General features: G+C 42.6%; 4 protein-coding genes across 4 annotated transcripts; 2 read left to right on the forward strand and 2 right to left on the reverse strand.

The window, feature by feature from the left end:
* Nucleotides 1-6,592: 6,592 nt before the first annotated feature.
* Nucleotides 6,593-8,515, reverse strand: BDCG_04514 (enoyl-CoA hydratase). The gene is made up of 2 exons (XM_045420175.1): nucleotides 8,170-8,515; nucleotides 6,593-8,113 (listed from the first exon to the last, which is right to left on the reverse strand). The coding sequence occupies exon 2, from the start codon at nucleotides 7,863-7,865 to the stop codon at nucleotides 6,990-6,992; it is 876 nt and encodes a 291-aa protein (XP_045276330.1). The 5' UTR covers nucleotides 7,866-8,113; nucleotides 8,170-8,515; the 3' UTR covers nucleotides 6,593-6,989.
* A 3,652-nt stretch (nucleotides 8,516-12,167) lies between these two features.
* Nucleotides 12,168-14,053, forward strand: BDCG_04515 (MFS multidrug transporter; the record flags this gene model as incomplete). Its single annotated transcript, XM_045420176.1, has 8 exons — nucleotides 12,168-12,321; nucleotides 12,374-12,497; nucleotides 12,552-12,758; nucleotides 12,828-13,196; nucleotides 13,273-13,666; nucleotides 13,746-13,777; nucleotides 13,846-13,969; nucleotides 14,031-14,053. The coding sequence occupies 8 exons, from the start codon at nucleotides 12,168-12,170 to the stop codon at nucleotides 14,043-14,045; spliced, it is 1,419 nt and encodes a 472-aa protein (XP_045276331.1). The 3' UTR covers nucleotides 14,046-14,053.
* BDCG_04516 (DNA replication licensing factor mcm5) lies at nucleotides 13,322-17,059 on the reverse strand. Its single transcript, XM_045420177.1, has 4 exons — nucleotides 16,794-17,059; nucleotides 16,586-16,712; nucleotides 15,118-16,517; nucleotides 13,322-15,043 (listed from the first exon to the last, which is right to left on the reverse strand). The coding sequence occupies exons 1-4, from the start codon at nucleotides 16,928-16,930 to the stop codon at nucleotides 14,551-14,553; spliced, it is 2,157 nt and encodes a 718-aa protein (XP_045276332.1). The 5' UTR covers nucleotides 16,931-17,059; the 3' UTR covers nucleotides 13,322-14,550.
* Nucleotides 17,060-17,224: 165 nt separating this feature from the next.
* BDCG_04517 (GARP complex component) lies at nucleotides 17,225-22,171 on the forward strand. Its single transcript, XM_045420178.1, has 3 exons — nucleotides 17,225-17,709; nucleotides 17,793-20,670; nucleotides 20,758-22,171. The coding sequence occupies exons 1-3, from the start codon at nucleotides 17,481-17,483 to the stop codon at nucleotides 20,969-20,971; spliced, it is 3,321 nt and encodes a 1,106-aa protein (XP_045276333.1). The 5' UTR covers nucleotides 17,225-17,480; the 3' UTR covers nucleotides 20,972-22,171.
* Nucleotides 22,172-23,524: the final 1,353 nt, after the last annotated feature.

Here is a 23,524-nt window from a genome sequence, read left to right on the forward strand (position 1 = left end):
AATCACACTGAGACTGTTTAAATATCTAGTGATGTCTTTTGATCTGACTAATACTCTCACAGTATTTCAGTCTTTCATTAATAAAACACTTCATACATATCTGAATATCTTTATGATAATATATCTGAATGATGTGATAGTGTACTCTGTGAAGAAGAAAGAACATACTGAGCATATGTGAAGTGTGTTAAAAGTCTTAGATAAGACAGAACTGTATATTAAGCTTACAAAGTACAACTTCAGTGTCTGCTGAATTAATTTCCTAGAATATATAATCACTGCAGATGATATTCAGATGAAATCTTTGCAGATTGAGACTATTCTATTATGATCAGAGTCAACTAGTATTCATGAGATTCAGATCTTTCTGAGCTTTGTGAATTTCTATAGATGATTTATCTTTATATTTATAAGAATCTTCTTAACTCTTACAGACATGCTGAAGAATGAAAATAAGAAGAAGTCATTCTATAAATAGAGAATGAAAAGATTGTTGAGAAGAGAGAACTGTGAGAACTTTCTTATCTCAGAAGCTTACAGAGCTTTTATAAGATTAAAATAGATATTTATAAACACAGTGATACTGTTTCACTTTAATTTCTTACTCTTAATCAGATTGAAGATAGATATCTTCTTCTTTACAATTTCAGAAATAGTCTTACAACTATAGTTAAATAAGAACTGAGTTTCAGTGACCTTTTTCTCATGAAAGATGTAACTTATAGAGATTAACTATGACATTTATAATCAGAAGCTTTTTATAATAGTGAAATTCTTCTATCACTGATATCACTACTTTAAGAGTCTTATAATAGTGATTACTGTTAGAACTGATTATAACAGCTTATAATAGTTTACTTTAATCAAGAAACTCTTACAGTAGCAGATTCACTGAGCTCAGAGACTGAGTGAGTTCTAATTCAAGATAGAATATATTAAGAGAACTAAGAACTCAGCAGACAGACTCTCTCACAGATCAGACTATATTAAGAAGGCCAGAGTGACAGACACAGAGAGACTAGAGAAGACAGAAAAACTTCACAGAATGCTTGAACTGAGTGTTGTAAAGAGATTAACTGAAGAGTCTCTTAATTCTCTATAAGAGAAGAGAGAAAAGAAAGAGAAGAAGTCTGTATAACTACTCTCTACAATACTGAGAGTTAACACTCTGAGAATCTTCATAAGAATTCTTGAAGAGAGTATCTATAATCTGAAGAATTTGCAGACTTTGAGAAGCACTGTGAAAGATCTGATATAAGAGAAAATAGAGTATAAGTCTTTACAAGATCTTCTATTCAGATTGTCTGAACTATAACTGAAGAATGAATATACTCAGTATATTCAGAAACTGCTCACAGCAGAGATCAATTCTGCAGAAATAAAGAGTTAAAGAGACTTAAATAGCCTCTTATAAAGAGAGAGTCAGATTTATATACCTGTGAATAAGTTTCTATATATAGAACTTATTAAAAGGTATTATAACTCTTCTCTAGCAGATCATTTTACAGATACTAGAACTTATAAGTTACTTATAAGAAAATACTTCTGACTAAAGATGTAAGAACTTATGAAGAAGATAGTGAATTCTTATACTGTTTATCAGAGTTCATGAATAGTGTAGTTCAGATTATATAAAGAACTTACTTCTCTACTCATCTCATAGAAACCTTGAGAACAGCTAGAAATGAATGTTCTTATAAGTCTCTCTGAAAGCAAGAACATATATAATGCCTGCTTTAACAGTATACTGATAATAGTGAATTACTTTATCAAGATAACATACTTTATACTCACTCATAAGAACTTGAAGTCAAAGAATTTAACTCATATCTTCATCTATAATATAATCTGATTACATAAGTTGTCTGCAAACATTGTCTCAGACAGAGAATTAATCTTTATAGAAGAGTTCTGATCTGATCTGATAACTATACTGAAGATCTTATGAGATCTAAGTATAGCTTTTTATTAACAGACAGATGATCAGATAGAATATCTGATGAGTATATTAAAACAGTATCTGCAGTACTTTGTCAATTACAATCAGAATGACTGAGTGTATTGATTACTACTTACAGAGTTTATATACAACAACTCAAAGCATGCTAGTACAGGTAAAACTCTCTTTGAAATGCTCACTGAAACTTATTCACAGATAATCTTAATAAATCTGTGAGAGTACACTATAGAGTGTGATAATATCTGTAAACAGACTGAGAGAATTCAGAAGATTCAGAAGAAAGCTCACAAATTCTTGAGAAAGATCTAAGAGTATCAGAAGAGATACTATGACTTCAAGTATATTATAAAGAGTTTCAAGAAAGATAATAGAGTCTGACTGAGTCTAGAAAATATCATTATATAGAGATCTAGTAAGAAGCTGAATCTCTTACAGATAGAGTCTTATAAGATTATAAAGAAAGTTAGTTTACAGTTCTACAGATTAAAACTGTTATCTGAGTTATAGATATATAATGTTTTTTATATCTCTTTACTCTGTGAATATAAGAAATTCTTAGAAGAGAATTCTGTGACTCATCACTCTGTTTATAAAGTACTAGAGAGTGAAAGAGAATATCAGATTAAAGAAATTATTGACTCAGAGAAGTGAGATTGTAAGCTCTGATTCAAGATTCAGTGATAAGAGTATTCTGATAAGATGAATAAGTTCACTTGAGAATTATTCAGACAGATAAGACATCTGCAGAAGCTGAGACATGACTTTTATATTATAAATTCTGATAAGTCAGAATAATATAGTCTTTGCTAAGAACCTGATTATAATAAAGATATTAACACTGTTATTTATAAACTCTAGTTTATAAGATAATAAGTTTCTACTGAGATGAATAGTCTGCAGTGTATATAAGAGAAGAAGAAAACATGTTCTTATTAAAGTTAAAAAACAAGAAAATAAACAGAGCTATGAATACAATTTAGAGATTAATAAAGAAAAAATAAAGAAAACTCATACTTATATCATTAATATCTGTGATATTTAATTTTCTCACAACTATCAATTTCTTTCTTCAAAGAAGCAGAGAGTATTATATCTGTGATACAGATAATTATTACATTTGATACAAAGATTATCAGAAATGTACAGACTTCAGAGAAGCTGAATATCAGAATATACACAGTTATAACAGAGTCTTAAAGACTGATCATCTATGTATATAATCAGATACTTCTTATAAAGCTGTATCTACTCTCTCAGTTATGCTAAAGTATTCAGCTCAGAAATAATGAAGATATGAAGAGAGAGCTTATCTGTTCAGATTAACTCTCATTACAAATTCATAGTATTCATATTATCTTAATTACTCAGATTTTATAAGTACTCAGAGACTCATCTCTCATTAATAATAAGATTGTGAAAATGCGCTGCAGTGTGAGAATCATTGATAGAAAACCTAGATATATTTATATATATCTGATCAGAGATTGTGCAGACAGAGAGAGAATGATCATAGACCTGTAAAATCACAGAAGACACTGATAACACTAGAAGTTTTACAAGAACTATCAGCTAGAGTCTGTAAGAAATTACTTATAAGAAGACTTATAGTAAAGAGAGAGACTATACTACTTAAAGTTAGAGACTGATCTGAGAGAGATAGAAAGTTAGCTACTGATCTGAAGATCAGATATAATAACAGAGCTGAAGAGAATAAAGACACAGTTATAAGCAGCAGTGTTTCTACTTCATCAACTAGTAAAAAGTGATCAGAGAAGTCATAAAAATGCTTATAAGAAGCTCAGTGATAATCAGATATTATTTATAAAAAGATTGAAATTGAAAAAATTTTTATTCTTGAAAAGTTCTTGAATTAATATACAGATACTGTCAGAAACACTCTCTCTCTATTATCTAAGTAAAAATACTTCACAGATAAATGAGAATACTCACAGTTTATAAAGATAAGAGCTGTTATAAAAAAAGAAAAAAGAAGATGAGATTCTACAGACAGATCTGAGATATTTATACTACTTTAAAGAGATTTACTTACACTATAAGTGATTCTGCAGAATAGTCAGATCACTCTAGTAAATAAAAATAATTATAAATCACAGATCTGAATCTTTCTATATAATTATAAAGAGTGATTATAGACTGCAGATATCTTGATTTTATAATTCTATAGAGTTAATAAAAGAATGAAAAATTCCTTACAATTCTACAGTGTCAAAGAGCAATGATTTATAAGAATGAATAAAAGATTAATTTATGAATATTTCTCTTTAATAAGAGTGATCTTATAGAGAGTAATTCATCTGTGAAATAAATCTGTGTAATGATTATATAAGAATCTTATAAAAATAATTAAGAGTCAACTGAAACTCTTTTATATAAAAGATATAAGATAAATCTGCATGATAGTTAGAGAAGAATCTATAGATTATAAAGAATCTTATAAAATAAGAAACTAAGTGATAGACTCTTTTCTCTTTATAGTAATAAGAGATTTTTTCTCACTGAGATTTTTTATAGATATGAAGAGTTTTTAGTGAGTATCACTGCAGTGCTGAGCTGACTATGAAGTCACTCAGTGAAAGACTTTACAGATAAAGTCTTAGAGAGAAGAAGATATATAAGAAATTTCACTTCTCACAGATTCTTTATCTCTATTTCTATCTCTTATATAATTAATAGAGCTAGCAGCCCTTGACTACACACAACTATATAGACTGAAGTTCATGAATACTATTCACAACTCAGCTTGAATGCTATTATATATTTGATCTCTACATTTATCTTTCTATCATGAACACTTCTAGTAGTTAACAGTACATATTACATCAAGCTGCAAACACCCGAATAATCGCCTGCGAGCACTTATTCTTACATCAAATGCCTCAGAGGCAGTCACTTTTCAGTTCATTGTTAATGTTGGCAATGATCTGTGATCTTGCATCTGCTGTTCTGATGTCTTCTCATTTCTCCGCCTTGAAGGCATGTATTCTTTCATTAAGTCAGGCGTCCCCCTGGATCTTAGATTAACCATGGGTTCAATCACTCAATAAATCATCTAGGCACGCTTGTAATGACGCGTGGAGATGTCAATTGCACATTATTTTCAGCAGTTTTCATTAGCTTAATGAGGGCTTCATAACCTCTTGAAGGATAACATTGTTGTGTTGTGTTGTAATCTAACTACACGAGTTACACTAAATGGATAGGTTGGGGTGGCACGTGACTAGGGTAGGTGTAGTAATCACCAACAGTTATTTACCCCGCTGGTCACAGACTCTCCTCCCCCCAAGTGCGCAATTGAAATTGCAGCGACCCAGATTCCTCCAACCAGCAATAACAGCGAACTCAGGCTCGTTACGCGGTTAATAAATTGGGAATCTCAACGTTGCGCCATTCCTCCTTATAGTCTGGTGTGTATAAGGCCTTGCAATACTCCCAGTATTCTGGGTACCAGCCAGTATGAGCCCAATCAACTAGAGCAAGGACACATGGGCGACCAGCTGATGAAATTAGAATATTATCTCAATACAAGTCTTGATAAGGATCCCGATATCTCTTTTGAATCAGGAAGCCAGCTTTGAGGCAGAGAAGAAAACCAGTCATTGAATGCTTTCACATTCTCAAAAGACCCTGATTGAGGGATGGTTGTGAAGACATATTGATGGATTCTATATTTACCTCAGTGGGCAACTCTGATAGAATTGCGGGATACGTGCATACTGATAAATTGAGTCACCAGCATCTGGCTCAAAAGAAATAATCTCTCATAAATGAACACAATAGTTTTGATAAACTCTCCAATCATACAAGAGTTAGGACTTCTTCAACCACCACAGACGGCTCAAATTTATGTGGGCCGTGGATGTTTGTTGAACTCCTCTGAGAGAAAGGCAGCCTCTGCAGCAGCTGGCAAGCTCTTATGGCCCGTTTTGGTGAAGAAGGAGGAGTTGAGGAAGTCCATCTCTCTGTTTGCGTTGTGTTCAGAGTCGCTGACGGTTGAATTTGTTGTTTACGGGCATCCAAAAAAAGCGAGTGGGATCCAAAGTTCATGAAGTAGTTAACTACTTGTCGGAGGTATTTATTATTATTAGTTACTCAGTCTACGCTGTAGGCTGCCGTATTCTCGGGCGGCTCTGTGCCGCAACTTGATGACAACTTGACTTGTTCTTGGGGGCGAAATTAGTTACTGCGTCTCTCTTATATTTCAATCATCTAATCTTCCATTTCCTAAATAGACATACGTATACTAGATGGAAGTAAGTCGTGGAGAGTTCCCAGTGCGCGTTCATCCTATTGACTGACTTTTCATCAGGTGTTGTCATTATTTGCTGGACCGCAGCCATCGCGCAGAGCACCTGTTGTCGGAGCCCAATGAGCCATCGATATATACACATATACAAAAAAACAGCTATGTCTTCCTGATGGACTTCTCATCATTGAAACTGAATTTTATTACGTTGTGCTGCTGCAAAGAATAGTTAAGCGGCTGGGTCACGAATCTTACGATGTAAACCACGCCCTTCCCTCTCGGGTAAATTCACAGCTGTTTCATATCCAAATGCAGTTTTACGTTCACTGGTTTTTGATTTCTTCTCTTGACTCTTAAGGGATTGCACATACAGTTAGAGGTGAGGGTTTGGTAAATTGATATTAACTAACCAATGGACTAATGTTCCTAACTATATGCCTAACATAACCAGAAAGAATCAAGGAAAAGAACAAAACAAGAAAATCAATAGGAAATGCTCGTACAAAACCCTATTTAATCTTGCTAATTCGGATGCGAAGCGTGCGATATGTGCTAGTATGGCAGCGAATCGAATCTAAAGGGGCCGAAGGCTGAAGTCCAAAGAAGCATGATACAGTAATTATAGCCGTTAAAAGGATGGGACATTTTGGAGACGATCAACAAGGAAAGAAAGAAAACGAACCAGCTCCATCTCATCATTTCTTCCCCGAGAGCCGTTGGCGCATCACCAAAATACTGTAGTAGCCCTGGCAGCTGCTTCCTTGGTCAAAGCTTCGACTGTCTCCGCGATTTCCGAACAAATGCCAACCCAGCTTCAATGGCCATGTCGCTGACTCTGGTGCCTGCATCAAATTCTTGAGACAACGCGTCTTCAAGCAAATGTGCGTGGTATACAGCATAATAACACGACTGTCGATCGACATTCAAAGATTCTTGCGGGAAGGATGCGAGTATCCGTGCGAGTTTCATCGCTTCGCCCAACGATTGACCCTTCGGCACCACCCGACTCGCCAACCCAATATCCAGAGCTTCCTTTGCTGTCACTGGACGCCCTGTTAATATGATATCTAGAGCTCGCCCTAGACCCACGATTTGCGGCAGCCTGACTGTTCCTCCGTCGAGCAGCGGTACCCCTAATTTCCGAGAAGATACTTCGAATATAGCGTCTTCATCTACTACTCTCATGTCTCCCAGTAGACTCAGCTCTAGACCACCAGCAACGGCGTGGCCGGAGATAGCACATATCACTGGTTTTCGAACATGCATTCGAGTTGGTCCGAGCGGTCCCATATTTTCACCACGAACAGGCTCGAAGTACGCCCTGGTGATACTGGAATGATGAGCTATGTTCGGTGCCGGTCCATGCCAATTCGTCAGCTGCGTCAGATCGAAGCCGGAGGAAAATGTGCCTCCATTGCCGTGTAAGACGCAGATCTTCTGAGTTGCGTCGGCTTCGAAGTCGAGGAATGCAGCGTGGAGTTTCTTCGCAGTTGGAATGTCGATGGCATTTCGTTTCTTTGGGCGGTTCATGGCTATGGTCGTTATGCCCTCATTCAGCTTGGTTATCACGATGGCACCAGGCTCCGGGTCTGCGCTCCCTGGCTGGGTGGGAAAGGTCGACATGTCCGTTGGATTGTTCATGGCTTAGAAACTTGACTTTGTTCTTATCTGATGTCACTTCTGCGGGGGATCTTTTAGCCACATTCCCTTGGGAACTTTTCGATATATTGAGGTAGAAGTATGCTGATTTAGCAAAAAGGGGCCAATGTCATATTTTATTTCCGCAGAACCCGTGGAAGCTGAGGCTGATGAAACAAGAAATGACAAAGACTCCTTTGCTTGTCTTCTCTCGTCTTTATCTACCATAATCCGTCCGTCTCACAAACCCACTGTATGCGCATGAGCCAACATCACTGTCAACAGAGGGGGTAGCACGAGAACTTACATAGCTGACGACTTCCCGACAAACCCCTGTTGGAAAACCCGTCCAGATACCCTTTAGCTTCCTCGATATCCGACTGGTGTAAGAAATGTCTTACATCCATGACAGAAATCACGAGAGCCTTACAGTTAACCATTGCATGCACTGTAACGTATTCCACAGGCGAAGCTTTTATGCTGTATTCGAGGCTCTTCCCTACACCTCTACATGTCCCAGACTAAAGACTGATATTTCCCCTCCTTTATAATTGTCTGCTTCCCCTCCCTACGCTGCTCCAGGGAACGCAGTTTGTTTTCATGCCCCCTCTCCGCTATCCTCTTTTTAGGTTTATCAGCTAGGTTTGACATAGAGAGTGACATTGATCGGGAGCATAAGGGTACGAAAATTGGCAGCACGTGGACTATAGATACATGTATGTATGTACATATACACATACAAATAGAATCTAGGTGTGCATTTTTTCCCTCAGCCTCGTCTCAGACTGAACATGCATTTTGCATATGGGTGGATCAGCAAAGGCCATTACTGCCATCACTGCTGCTCATGCAACTCTTCATCGTTTGGATTTGGATTGGAGCTATTGTACCCTCTGTCTCCGAGGATATCATAGTCTCAAGACAATATATATCGAACTATCATTTTTTTTCTGGGGTTCGTTCCTCCGCATAGTTACGACAACTAATCAAGCTAAAGAGCAGGGATATTCAGATCGTTGATTGAAGAAGAGAATTAAAAGATGACTCCTCATTAACAACTTTGTGGGGACTACAGATCTGTATAGATTATATTTTTTACTCTTTTCCCTTCATGTGACGACATTGACAAGGATTTGCTTTTAGGCGTATGCATTAGTTACATCTTACATGCGCAGGTTGACGGCGCTTAGAATAAGATCATCATCGGCATAGACGTTTTGTAAACGTATTTTTGTTCCGCCCAACGGATACGAACTGGAAAAAGGCCGCCCGTAGTTTTCTGGTTCTATTACAGATGCTGCATCCATACGAGAGGACGAGGGAAAAGATCGGAACCCTCGCGCGGTTGCGTCCCAATCAATTGAGTGCGTGTAACTCTCCCATATCGCTGCTCAGTACCCTCCGTAGCTAACCTAGGTAATGCACCAACCGGTATTCTCAAATAATATACATATAAATATGTCTATCAGATTTTTGAAGCTGATAAATAGCACTGGGAAAATAGAACACGAGGGCAAGGTAACCATACAACAGAAAACGTGCTCGGATACTTCAACACACCTCTCACAATGTCACATTCGAAGTCCTATGGGAGATGCGATAGATGTGATTGTGTAACGCATTGGCAAGGGAACACAACATGGAAACAATTGTGGAGGTTGCTACACAGAGTAGGCTCACGGGCCGCTTTTCACAGTGGTATTTAATATCTCGAATAATGTCACAGACTAGCGTTTGGCATAAGGTGACTTTCGGGAGCTGAAGTCTACGACTGAGCCCTTTGTATGTACTTACGTATACTAAATTTTATCTGGAATGAGAGTAGAGCTGCTGGGTACCTTAGTAGTCGGGGCTACATGTATTTCTCAAGCAGTCTTTTTATGTTCCCTAGGCCAGCGGAAACTGAAACGATGGTGTTGCTCCAAGGGAGCAAACCATCCTAGATTTCGTACTGCGGGGCTGCGTTCTACTCGTGTAGGTGTATATCTGGCATTGTAATGTACAGTATCTTCGTAAATTGAAACTAATCACTGATATATCGGGGAAGGGTACCCGGAATCGATGAACCATGGGTCAGGTGGCTGGATATATTTCTCACCTCCCGCCCTATTGCTATCTTTGGTCCTTGAGTGCCCGACAGGCTGACGCCGCATCCAACACCCAGATGGCAATAAAGTCGTGGATCCCCTAACAAAAGAAGGGTGGAGGGGGTTAAACGCTTGTCTTGATATTCGAGTCGCTCTGCCTCGGCCGCTGCTTTCCGCCATATTCCATTCACCATTGGTTTTCCTCATAGAAGTAGACTCCCTTGTCCGCCCCAATCATTCCATGCCGTAGCATCTGGTTTGTTCGTCTAGAATAAGTCGGGTACCCAATGCTTTCCACGCTCAAGTATGATATCATAAAATGTTTCGCTTCAGCAGCAAGGGTAGTCTATTGCCTGTATCCGTCCAAGCAGCCAAAATGAATATTGCATGCGAACCATTTTCCAGTGGCTGTAAGCGATACGAAGTCCATCGGCCTTGATTCCTTGATTCTAGACACGGGACCAAAGCCCGAGTCTGAGTTGACAGCTAGGCTGGTTTTGTGTTCCCATGTTGTTTTGGGGCTGATGCCGGTATATCGAAATTGAGATGAGGTTTATCATGGATATTTTTCGATATGTAGGCCCAGAATAGGGGATAACGAAGAGATCGTCCATGTTGATGGAGGCTTATCAAGGCCTGCCACATGAACCAAACGATATGCCCGTCCAAGCGTTTTGTAGAAACGCAATGCACCGTATTTTGATGTGCTATGATCGCATAATGTTAATAGCCAATTTGAATTGGTAGTAAGATGGAAAAGTCAGCCTGGAATCGAACCAGAGTCGTAGTCGTCATAGTGCATTCACCGACGCCCGGGTCGAATAATAGCTGGTATGACTATTATCCATTAGTCTGATAGTTAAGGAAACGGCGCTCTCATCGGGTGACAGGTTGGAGAGTTTAAAACCCAGCAGGTATTTTCATCGTAGGATTTTGATACGTTGAGAAACGAGGACCATACTTCAAACCGCCCTTTTAGAACCCTGGGCTATGAAAGGGTGTGCCGATGAAAAGTTGGTTACATGAAGCGTTTCAGAGACATTTGAGCCTTTTTCATGGATAATCAATCCCTCATAATCCAACATCACCACGAAAACCGTCATCCTGGAAGTGATTGCTGCGGGCAAGAGTGTTGTTAAGGCACCCGAATGCTATCATTACTTGAGTTGGTGAGCCAACAATGAACAATGTGATCCGACAACATCGAACCGGGTGCCGGGTACAGGGCCCCTGAACCAACATTTCACTTTGCTGATGATGGTGCTCCGTGAGTGGCTTTCGATCGGATAAATATGGCTGACGGTGCGTCTTTCGACAGGAATCGGCTACCGAGCCATAACGTTATAGCAGAACCAAGGACTTAGAGCGCGGATCCTAGGTATCTTCCACTTGCCGGAGAGCGAAAAATGTCACTGGACGGCAATAGGTATGCCAGTACAGATTAAACGAGTAGAAATCGCATATTTGATGTATACAGACTATTCAATATGGTAGTTAGCTTTTCTATTCCCCGTTATCGTGACATTTTAGCATATCCGAGGCTACGCAATACAAACATACGGTTGGTTGCATCCATGGAGTACTACAGCAGGCTTCAGACATGTATTCGCGAAGTCCCGAATTACCCATCAAAATGTTAGTTATCTGCTCAGATCGCTCACATGCTTGCGCCCTCAATGATTTCTCGTTGAACCAAGTCGACTCGATAGTGTGCGCCGATGAAGATGGGATTGGGAACATTCGGTTCCTGAGACCTGTCTGAGGAGTGAATAAAAAGCATTCGTATGGTCTGGAGCTGGTAGGGCTCTTGAAAACTTCCACGACCAAATGAATCTCGACCGCTGCCAAGTGTGCCTTCGGGGTTCGAGGAATAAAAAAAATGGAGGTTGAATCATGCTCCCCCTTGTCATTGCGCAGGTTTCGAAGCGGCCCGGAACGGTGCCTTTTTCTTTCTCCAACTTTTCGGGGCCAGGCATATCTCGTCGCCAATATATTACATCAGGCAGCAAGGCTCGAGAATGACAGCTTGTTATTCACAACTGGACGATGGTTTGTGTGCCGTGGACACTAAGCTTTTTAATTGACGGGTGCCGCCGTCACACATGCCATTGACGTTGCTGAAGAAGCGAAGATTTAACACGAACGGCTTGAAGAAAGATAAGATATTTCGCGCCCTCATGCCGGCCATTGTCCTCCTGCGCTGAAACAAATTGGAAGGATGAATACAATTCGTCAGCTTCTAGCCCATGTCTCTGAATCCAAGCTCAGCACTTCGCTGGTGCCTATCACTAATGCTCTCGACGGGTTTGAAAAGCGAGATTGGATTGTTACTTCTTATCTTTTAACCTACACTGGTAATGTACTGCATTGTCGTACGACAATTCTCCCACCACTTTTAATACTCAAACTAACACCAAGGTGTAGGATTCCTCGTGGTATACGCCAAGTTGGGAGATGTATTCGGCCGGAAAACTATGTTCCTCCTGGCCCTGGCCTTGTTTACTCTCTTCTCGATCCTTTGCGGTGCTACAAATGATGTTGTGGAACTGTAAGTCGAGATCCCCCATACTGCCCTCCCACGAGGCTAACTAGGGTTGAACAGCATTATATTCCGTGCTTTTCAAGGCATGGGAGCCTCTGGCATATACTCCATGATTTTGGCTATAGCGCCAACTTTGGTCCCACAGGAAAAGTTTGGGAAATATCTTGCGGTAATAGCCTCCGTTTTCGCTATTGCTAGTATTTTAGTGCCAATTCTTGGGGATATAATTGGCACGAATTCAGCATGGAGATGGATCTTCCTATTGAAGTATGCGGAAAAGCACTTTGCTCATTGGAGCTGATACAGTTCATATACTTACCACCTCTTCGCTCATAGAGCGCCAGCGGGATGTGTCTGTATCGGGATTGTGACATTATATTTGCCATCATCAATATCGTCCCAGACGGATGTGAAGTTCGCAGATCATTTCCGGGCCAAGGTCTCCAAATCGGCGCTGAAAAGAGTCGATGTTGTTGGCGTGGTGCTACTCCTTGCATCGTCCATTCCGCTCGTTTTTGCCTTGGAGGAGGCTGGCACTCGCTATTCCTGGAGCGACGCTGTCATTATAACCACATTCTCTGTAGGGGGCATTGCGGGTATTTTGTTCGTTTTCTGGGAGTTGTTTCTTGAAAAATCAACCTCATTACAGGAACCCGTGTTCCCACTTAGGCTCCTCAAGAAAAGAGTGGTGGCTGCTATGATGGCGTAAGTCAATCCCTACCCTCCCAGAGTTGCTTCTTAGTATGATGTGGCCAAAACGCTTATCTGTATGCGCATCTAGGACTGCTTTCTTCACCGGTTTCCCATTTGTCGCAATTGTCGTCAATATCCCCCAACGTGCTCAGGCTGTCAGTGGACTCTCCTCAGTAAAGGCAGGACTAGCATTACTCCCTTTACTTCTCACATCCCCGCTTGCCACAGCGGCTTCCGGCATATTCACCTCAAACTTCAAAATCCCTCCTTTTTACCTGATACTTCTAGGATCGGTTCTTCAAGTAATTGGCGTAGGCTTAACATGCGCGCTGCCAACCAAATCGTTTGATGTCTCGCCCCAACAGTACGGATACAAAGCTCTCATGGGACTTGGGTTTGGGCTGAGTTTGACTACCATTTTGACCCTTGCGCCGCTGGTGATAAAGGACCCTGATTTAGGTATTGTGTATTACGACGCCCATGTTAGGAACGATCAACAAACTAATGCAGTATAAATATCAGGGGTGACAATGGGTGCTCTGACTCAAGTGTGTGTTTTAGGTTTTAGGCGGCACTGAACCACTAGCAAAATGGTACGAGCGATTACCCCCGATAATTTTCCCTTCATATAGGCCACTTTTAATCCCATTTGACAATGCAGCTCGACAATCCTCAATAACGATCTCCGACCAAAGTTGGCATCCGTAATCAGCCCCTCTCAACTACGAGCCATCTCAGATTCCCTCGCTTCCATTGACAACTTAACACCCGCCCAACAGTCTGCGGTAAGGTTGGCGTTTGGAGAGGGCTATAATAAGCAGAATATATTCCTAACTGCGTTCTCAGGCGTGTCACTTTTAACATCCATGTTTATAGGGGAGAAGAAACCAAGAAGGGTGGGAGGACAGCAGCAAGCGACTAATTCATCAGAATAGAAGAAATCAAAGCCTTTCATCTATTTACTGGGGCATGTACTGGTCATATCAAGCGATGGAAGTTCAGGGAAACCTGATAATCCGCTTCATAAACCGTTGAACTGACAGAATGTTTATAGAACTATCATGTGCAACAGATCTTTGTCGTGTATCGTGATATTATATATGTTGTAATATGTAAGCCAGCCTATGCATTTACGCGTGTGAAACAATAAAAATAAATCTCCTTAATGAACGCCGCCTTCATAACCGTTGACCGTTTTCAAGCTGTAACTTGCCGAAAATCCAGGATCCACCTTCTTGCCTTGCTTCCTTTTCTACGGAACAAATGGGGAGCGACAAATGCCGACGCAAGTATCAAAGAAGAGGACAGGAACAATGTTAAAAAAGGAAAAAAATAGAAAGAAATAGAAACCACAGAGCAAGACCAATCATGGCCCATTCCGATATATCTGAGAACCACCAGATCTAAACTGAATCGTTTCCCGCCGCTGGAGAATAAGCAACGCCCGATTGAGCGCCTGCTCACTGTAATTTCTTCCATCCACAAATTCTCTCCTGAGGGTAGACAAACTCGTACTCCACCCAATCGGCAGTCGGCGTTTGAGCTCATCCTCGACCCTGCCAACCTCCTCCATTAACTCTTTGCTCCCCTGGCCCTCTCCGTGCGTGACAGCGTCCATAGTCGAGGCGAGGAATAGGCGGATCGCCTCGTCCACGTGCTCTTCCGTTGCGATGGGGGAGAGGGTGAGTTTGGCGAGAGATTCGCTGATGCGGATGATGGCTTCGAGCTGGCGGACGGTGATGGGGATTGAGGAGCGTGCGTTGGCGTCTAGTTCGGCTTTGTGTACTTGCTTGCGGATGGAGACGAAGTGGGAGGAGAGCTTTTCTGCGGCTTCTGGGGAAAGACGTGGGGCACAGCGTCTGCGAGTTGTTTTGTTAATATTGAGAGTTTGTCTGGGCATAGATGATGGTGCCGGCGGTTTATAAATACTTACGATTTACAGTAGCTGATGTATCGCTTCATTTTTTCAACTGGGATCTCAGCTTCGACCTGCTCTTCCACTCCTCTCCCACCCATGTGAATGCCCATAACGTGTCTGGCGATTCTCTCATCACGGCCCTTTTCATGCTCGTCTCTAACGATGAATATCATATCAAACCGGGACAGGATAGTAGTCTGGAAATCGATATTTTCACCAGGAGTTTTCAAGTCATCATATCGTCCGAAGATTGGATTTGCAGCAGCAAGCACAGACGTTCTAGCATTGAGTATAGTGGTAATGCCAGCCTTCGCAATGGAAATAGTCTGCTGTTCCATGGCTTCGTGGATGGCGACTCGATCTTCGTCTCTCATCTTGTCAAATTCATCAATACAGACAACGCCACCATCTGCAAGCACCATCGCACCACCTTCAAGATAGAATTCACGTGTTGTAGTGTCCCGTTGGACGGAGGCTGTAAGACCAGCAGCCGAGGAGCCTTTGCCAGACGTGTAGATTGCAATTGGCGACACCTTTTCCACGAATTTCAACAATTGAGATTTAGCGGTACCAGGATCACCCAGTAGCAGCACATTGATATCCCCTCGAAGCTTCATGCCGTCAGGCAGGATTTTCTTGGATCCACCCATGAGCAGACAGGCAATCGCCTTTTTAATATCTTGGTTTCCATAGATCGACGGAGCAATGCAATCAGCGAAGACTTGATAGAGATCCGGACGTCTGCTCATTTCCAGGAACTCCTGTTCCTCCTCATCAGAAAAGACCGAATTGCCCTTGGCTGTGTGGTCGACATCGGTACTTATCCCAACAGCACGAAGATATGGGTTTCGAATAGCCACTGCACTTTTTGTCGAGTTCTTGCTACCCTTTGCTTGGTAAATTGAAAACACGCCCATGACAGTACACCTCGAACCAGGAACAACGCGATTAGCGAGATATCGATCGGCGGATATAAGGATATGTCGAGGAAGTTCCCCTACAGGCACTTGGTCTGGGGCTTCTTGCAATTTGAGAACCTGCTGGTCAACGAACTGGGATTTCTCGTGCTCTATCACGTACGGATCGAGAGGGCATGGATCCTGGCCCTTTTCCTTGGGGCGTCTGCATTGCCTTGGGAGTGTGATGCCTGAGAATCCGCCGTCGATTGTAATATTTTCCCTCTCCCCACAGTTCTTACATACTATATGTAGACGAGTAGCTTTTGACGAAATCGTGGACGCTCCGATAACAATACCTGGGATTCGAACCAGGTGAGATATATTGGTGGCATTCAGATCCCGAATAGTGATATGAGATACGCTTGAGTGCAGTAAAAGTTGATGTTCTGGCAGTTCAATATCTCGTTCAGACGGATAGACGATTCTTTGAGTGCATTGTTTGAGAGCGGCTTCAAACTGTGCAAATTGTAATGAAAAAGAAATAAGTCACCATCCATCCAAAGTTGGTCCAAAAGAACACTCACAAGCGGGATTGTGTCAGCTGGGTCGGTAGTAAGTCTATGCGCTAGTTCTTCGTTGTATGCGATGAGATGGGCGATATCAACATCGCAGTAGAATTTTTTGATCAGCACGTTCTGTCGAATTTGGTCCCTATATAACAAGGTTAATGACCACCCATCCCAACAGTAGGCCTAGCCCATACGGTATATCGGGTAGAAATCCAGAATTTACCTGTAAATGAATGTGTTGTCTAGCTGGAAGGCCAGGATGAATTCCCGTAGCTGCGCTTGGATTCTTGTGCGCGGTTCCGCCAGGCCATCCGTTTGTGGCTGGAGCACGCTCAACGAATATGGTGTTCTTCGATCCATGGTGATGACACTCCAAAACTTGCTCCCAGAGTTGGTTGCACTAGATGTACGTATGAGTGTGAAGAGGGTTGTTCTGTCGTCGTCGGCGAGAAATCTTTCGCTATCAGGAACGCGACGCGTTGATGCTTCCTAGCGCGTAAAGTGGTTTCTTGGCTAGTTACGCTAGCGTGTCTATGGTGGATAAACTTATTCCCGCAACAAAAGCGGTGAGGCTGGAATGCGGTTCTGCCGCTCTAGCTCTGATTGGACAACACTGGCCAAGCCACCTTCTAGCGGCTCTTAGGAGCAGACAACTATGCTTCAATACCACCTGTATCACGGAGCAAATACTATCCCCGGAGCTGACAGCTTGAGTTCAAGGAGGTTGCCGACGATATACCCCCGGCGCATCTTCTATTCCCTGAATTGATGGTTTTATTTTGTTGTCGCATTCTTCCTTCGTTTCCCTATGTGTCGAGTCTCGGCCCGTATTTAGGTATGTGATGATCCGCAGTCGCGACCGCTGCCGTCTGCCTGCCGGTTCACCACCAGCTGTGGTGCCTCTTTCGATATGGCCTCTCCCGACCGGCGTAAATCTGTGGAAAGCTTGGCCTCCATCGCCTCCGTTTCCTCGTCTACACGGCTTTCCTCCAGTCAGTATGATCCTAGCAGTCGCTTCCCTCATCGACCACGCTACGATTCAAGGCGGAGCTCAACTGCTAGCTCGATAACGGGGGGGATAGGGGGAGCTTTGGACTCTTCACTTCATCATGGGTCGATAGCGGAGGCTGGACATAACGGTTTGTCCTTCATGGCGTTAGGGGCTTCTGTGTAAAATAACTAGGACAGAAATGCTGATCGATTGATTGAGTTCTGTATACAGCCATATCTACCCTTCTCCAACAACCCATAGTTCGCACCGGTATTCTACCACAGGCCTCCGTTCTATCAAGCGGGTATAAACCGCCGACCACTCGAGATATCCCACCAGTTACCTTAACCAACATCCCGCATGTGGATTCCAAGGCATTCCATCCATACATCTCCCAGGTCGGATCGTTATATGACGCCTTTCGCCGTTCAAAGGAGAATAGAGATGAAAAGGAGCCACAACTGTTTAGATCTAGTAGTTCAGTTTCTTTATCTGGAGATATAGACACGCTGTTGAGCAGCCAATTGGAAAGGAAGCAATCTGGCCAGCAATCATCTCTTGCGCCTGTCCCAGAACATGCCACCCCGCGGAGAAGGTCTTCAGGACAGAGAGGCCGAGGTCCAGCGACTGCTCCCTTGTCCACCATTCCAAACATTTACTTCGATGAAAATTTCCACCTCGAAAATCCCCGGACATTTGATGTCGTATCTGAACGATCAGAAGTTATCCGATCCCCATCAAAACCTCCTGATGAAAAAGCTGCCAATGCTACATTTGACCCACGCCCGTCATCTGGTAGAAAGGCTTTAGCGACAAATGCAATATTGCAAGAGAAATTATCATGGTATCTTGATACCGTGGAAATCCACCTTATCTCCTCAATTTCAACTGCCTCTACTTCATTCCTCACTGCGCTCGGTTCGCTACAAGAACTCCATAACGAAGCAACCGACTCAGTTAAAAAAATCCAGGCCCTGCGAAGGGACTTAGCAAAGCTAGATAACGATATGGCTTTGGGAGGCCTAAAGATCGTCAGTCTACGTCGTAGGCGAGAAAACGTCAGGAAATTGGCCGACGCTGTTTGTCAGCTCAAAGAAATAATAGCGTGCGTGTCGCAGTGCGAACAAATGGTAGAAAATGGTGATATTGAAAACGCTCTAGATGAACTGGATAATGTTGAAAGACTTACAGCCGGCGAGCAGGTTCTCGTAAATCGTGAAGATCGCAGGGACCGGCCCCAGCCCCAACTACCGGAGACTCTCATCGATCTCCGTGGAATTAAGGCTTTGGAAGGGGCATCGCATGATTTGAGCCAACTGCGACATCGGATTGGGCTCGGGTATGAGCGACGATTCCTGGATTGCTTAATAGGAGACCTTAGACGACATGTCGAGGCTGTACCTCCCGATCTCACATTACTACGTCTAGGAGACGCGTTCCAACGCTCACGGAGGGGTCATCGGAAAGTCGTTTCTGGGTTGCCAACGTATATGACTGTGGATAGTGAATTGAGATCGAGGTTAAGAACAGAATTGGCCGGGCTAGGTCGTGCTAAATACACCACACCTGCCGCAACTTCATTCAAAACCTCAGTTCTACGTGAAATGAAGAGTGCGATCCGGCGACATTTGCCCAGCTCAAGCGACGATGACAACGAATCGATAATGTCCGCATCGACTCATGGAGGTCGCCGGCTAAGTCAACAAGAGAAGTCATCAATACTGGCGCGGAATCTCCGAGCACTCGACCCCGATGACGCGTTCTTAATGTTAACAAAAATATACACTGGCGTGAGCGAATCCCTTCGGAGATTGAGTGTGCAGGTTAAAGTACTACTGGATATCACAAGTGGACTCGGTAGCCCCCCTAGTACTGGCGGCATACGATCTCCTGGCCGAAGTCCAAGCCTAAATTCGCTAGACACCATCACCCGAGCCAGAGTGTCACCTGTCATAGCACAGGAAGAGATACTGGAGGTTCTCGATATGTCAAGCCTTCTCGGCCAAGCGGTCGATATCGTTCAATCGCAAATAGTTAAAATTTTGAAAGTTCGCTCAGAGCAGATCGCCCACAGCTCACTCGAGCAGTTTCTGAGATACTTTAGCTTGAACAAGCTTTTTGCGGACGAGTGTGAAGCAATTTCTGGGCGGAGTGGCGCGTCTTTGAAAAATGTCGTTGATAGTCAGATAAAAGAATTCATCTCCAATTTCGGCGATAGCAGGAAACGTAGGATCGTGCAAGTGATGGATTCGGATAGGTGGAACGCTAAAGATTTTGGTGACGAAGAGAATATCTTGCTCTCTCGAATACTCAGAGCGAGCACGCAAGATATAGACTTTTGGATTTCAACTTCGAGGATATGGGAGTCCGAAGATGGCAGCCAGGAATCGACGACAGCGCAGGCTAACACCGAAGTAAATGGCAACGGCGTATCTAGCACAGGGAAAGATAAAGTCCGGGGCGCAATAGTGGATGAGCAGAAATATATTCTGCCTCAGTCTGCTCTTGTCATTTTAAACATCATTGACGAATTTCAACACCTGATGACGGGCATTCCAAGCATGGTGCAGGATATAGCCCTTAATTTCCTGGACTGCCTCAAACTATTTAACTCACGCTCCTCCCAACTAATCCTCGGCGCTGGTGCCATGAGAAGCGTTGGTTTGAAAAACATCACAACAAAACATCTTGCTCTTGCTTCGCAGGCGCTGAGCTTTGTCACTGCACTTATCCCTTACATCCGTGAATTCGTTCGCCGCCACCATACTTCCCCGACACTGATGGCCGAGTTTGATAAGGTCAAGCGACTGTACCAAGAACATCAGTCCGGTATCCATGAGAAGTTGGTCGATATCATGAGCTCCCGCGCCGCTATCCGTGTCAATTCTATGAAAAAGATAGACTGGGATCAACCGCAGGACTCTCCTGCCGTCAATCCGTACATGGAGACCTTGACAGAGGAGACCGGTACACTCCACCGAGTCCTGGCTAAGCATCTACCAGAAATGACGGTGATGATGATCATGGATCCTGTTTTCGCGAGCTATAGAGAGCAGTGGACAAAGGCGTTCCAGGCAGCCACTTTGAAGACGGAGAGTGGGAAGAAACGGTTAGTTGATTGAATTTTTTCAATTTTCCTCCCTGTATTTTTGCCTGATAAGATCTAGTTCACCCAACCTAACACACAATTACACAGAATGATCTCCGACGTCGAGTACTTCAAAGCGAAAATCGATAAAATAGATGGATCAGGCGATCTGGGCGACCACCTTGTAGGGATTGTACGGGCGAAATCAGTCGCTTCATCACCCAAGCCCCAATCATCACCATCACCTCCTCCAGCTCAAGAAGTAGAGCAACCGCCCCCACCAGCTGAGAAAAATGGAGACTCAAATTCGGATGAGCCGTGATGGACTTGGTCGGCAATTTCGGAGCACATCGGGGTATTGGTGGGCAACGAAAACGTTGTCTGTTTCTCAACGCGTTATACATTTCTCTTTGGCTTTTATCACCTTTCATTCCTGCCAAGGTGGTGTTGGGCGTGACAGCAACAACCTCAGATTCTCGTCACATTTTTCCAGAGATTATAAAGACCTTGCTTGGGACTAATTCATTTCTACTTCTATTTATATGAATCAACCCTTACCTTCGTCTGTTAGCGCATGATATATTATATTTCTAGAGTACCTTTTTGGGGGTTGAGGAGAGCGTTGGAGTCCCGATGATTCTTAATTCCGATTAAATAAACGAGCCCCGCCCTAGCTAGGTGTTTTGCAGTTTGCTAAATGTGTTGTCAATCTATCCTAGTACCCTACCTCTTTTCGAGATCTCGTCATTTACCGCTCTTCTTCTCTGTTGAACTTTCATGATCTGCTCACACCCTATACCCTTCTACATGTATATTACTACGCCCAACTTTTTAATCGCAGATGTCCCAGTCCCTCACTAGTGTGAGACATGCAGCATCATTGTGAAATCTCAGAGTGGCTTACATGTCAAATCCTGTGAACCAAAGCTTATGTTTTTTCGTTCTTGTTACATATTTCTTTTGTCTATCTAGAGTCATACTCACATTTATTATCCCTTTAATAAATCGCCGTAAAGCGTTGAAAGTAGACCATCATCTCCCGATACCATTGTCCCATATATTGTTTCTGCTTCAAAACCCGACCAGGACTGATCCGCCACATATGCGTAGCAGAAACCATGAAGCGCCTGAGACATTTTTGTAGAAAGATAGTTTAAAGTGAGCTGGTAGTGTTGCTTAGAAGTCATAGAGTGTTTTCGTTATTCTGAAGGAGAAATTTCGCTTTTGCCCCCTTGCTTTGCTTGGAGGTAACTACAAAAGAGGTTTAGTTGCAATATTTACTGGGACAGGTTTATTTCTTTGGTTGTATTCCAGTGGCTAAAGACATGTTATTTTCATTATTTGAAAGGACATCATTGCCCCCAGTACTCCGTACTGTAGTTTCTATGTTCATTGATACACTAGCAGATGAGGGGGTTTAGGCTCCAAGGAAAATGAAAGAACCATTCATATCATAATGAAGCTATGAGAGACTGTCCATTTATTAGATCTTATTTTGCAAGCTTTACTTTCTTACACAATATATTTTGTTTCTGTTTCATTTTGGCATGATTTTTTTGTCATGATTAATTAAACAAACCTGAAGCTTCCCTTGATACCATAACTTTCCACTCAGAACTCCATGAGTGCGAAGCCAAATTAATAGTCCACAGCGGAAAGAAACAATGCATGATTCAAATATTTTCTTTGCAGGAGACCGTGGCCACCAGCTCGAAAACAAGGGAACAATGAACAAAACATAGTTCCTCTTTGAAACATCTTCTCTCGAAAATCGAAAACGAGCGCTTATTGTTCTAGTTGCCCAGGCGGTTGGCAAACTAAGGCAATTTTTGAGCTGGGTGGTATGGCGAAGGTATTTTGCCTACTCCCTCGTATATATAAATGTCCACCCGGAAGCCCGTACTCCCTTTACATACATCTCCATCCCTCTCTACTATGGCAGCACATGTTCTAGCGTCTTACTACTACCACGCGTACGAGGTCAATTTCTAATACCACTTCACGATGGTGATACCCAACGGATGAAAGCTGGGTACCAGACATCCAGTACGAGCACCCTTTTCAAGTCCATTCCACATGGGTTAGTAATACCTATTTCCCATCCTTTCAGACTATAGAAATGCGATCTAGGACATGAATGACACATGGAAGGTCCATTATCATGCTCTAGCACCAAGAATAGGATTCTCATATGATAAATAACCCGGTATTATTCCCTTTCCATATGCCGTTTCGTGATTGTCCATAATTTGATGAATTTTCATCCATGATATAAACCCTTGTATCGGGCACCACAGTCCCAGGTTCTCTCGAGGTACCTGTCCCCCCAATTCGGCGACATCGTTTCCGCAGTGAGGAAAGGTTATGCAGAAAATGACCGATAGAAGCGTCAAAATGAAACATATCAAGAATACTATGCGAAGATTGTCAAACTGGGGATTTACTCCTCCATGAAGGGAAGATTTGGTAGAAATTGCGGAAATCTTTTCAGTCCAATCACGTCTTTGGCAACTAACAACGTCGGGGCTTCTCCCTAAAATCAAATATAATTCTTTTTAAGGAGGTAAGGCGGGTACAACTTCCCTGGGGCTTGGTAGAAATTGCGGAAGCCTTCAGATCCAATGTCAGCCTGTTCCCATATGTGCCTGTGTATATTTTTCTTTTCTTTCCTATCATATATCCGCCTTTGTTTTCACAGACTCACATACATTTCCTTTGCCATCGCCCGCTCATTTCCCGATTTTATTATTTTCTTTGGTTGTATGTTTTGTCTCATGCAGCTATCTCTTTTCTTCTTCTTTTTCTATATTTCTCTTTTACCTTTGGCTCTTGTTTCATACTTTCATATCCTCGATTATCGTCTCCCGGTCATCTG

This window comes from Blastomyces dermatitidis (genome assembly GCF_000003525.1).
Source record: "Blastomyces dermatitidis ER-3 genomic scaffold supercont1.4, whole genome shotgun sequence".
Lineage (NCBI taxonomy): Eukaryota > Fungi > Ascomycota > Eurotiomycetes > Onygenales > Ajellomycetaceae > Blastomyces > Blastomyces dermatitidis.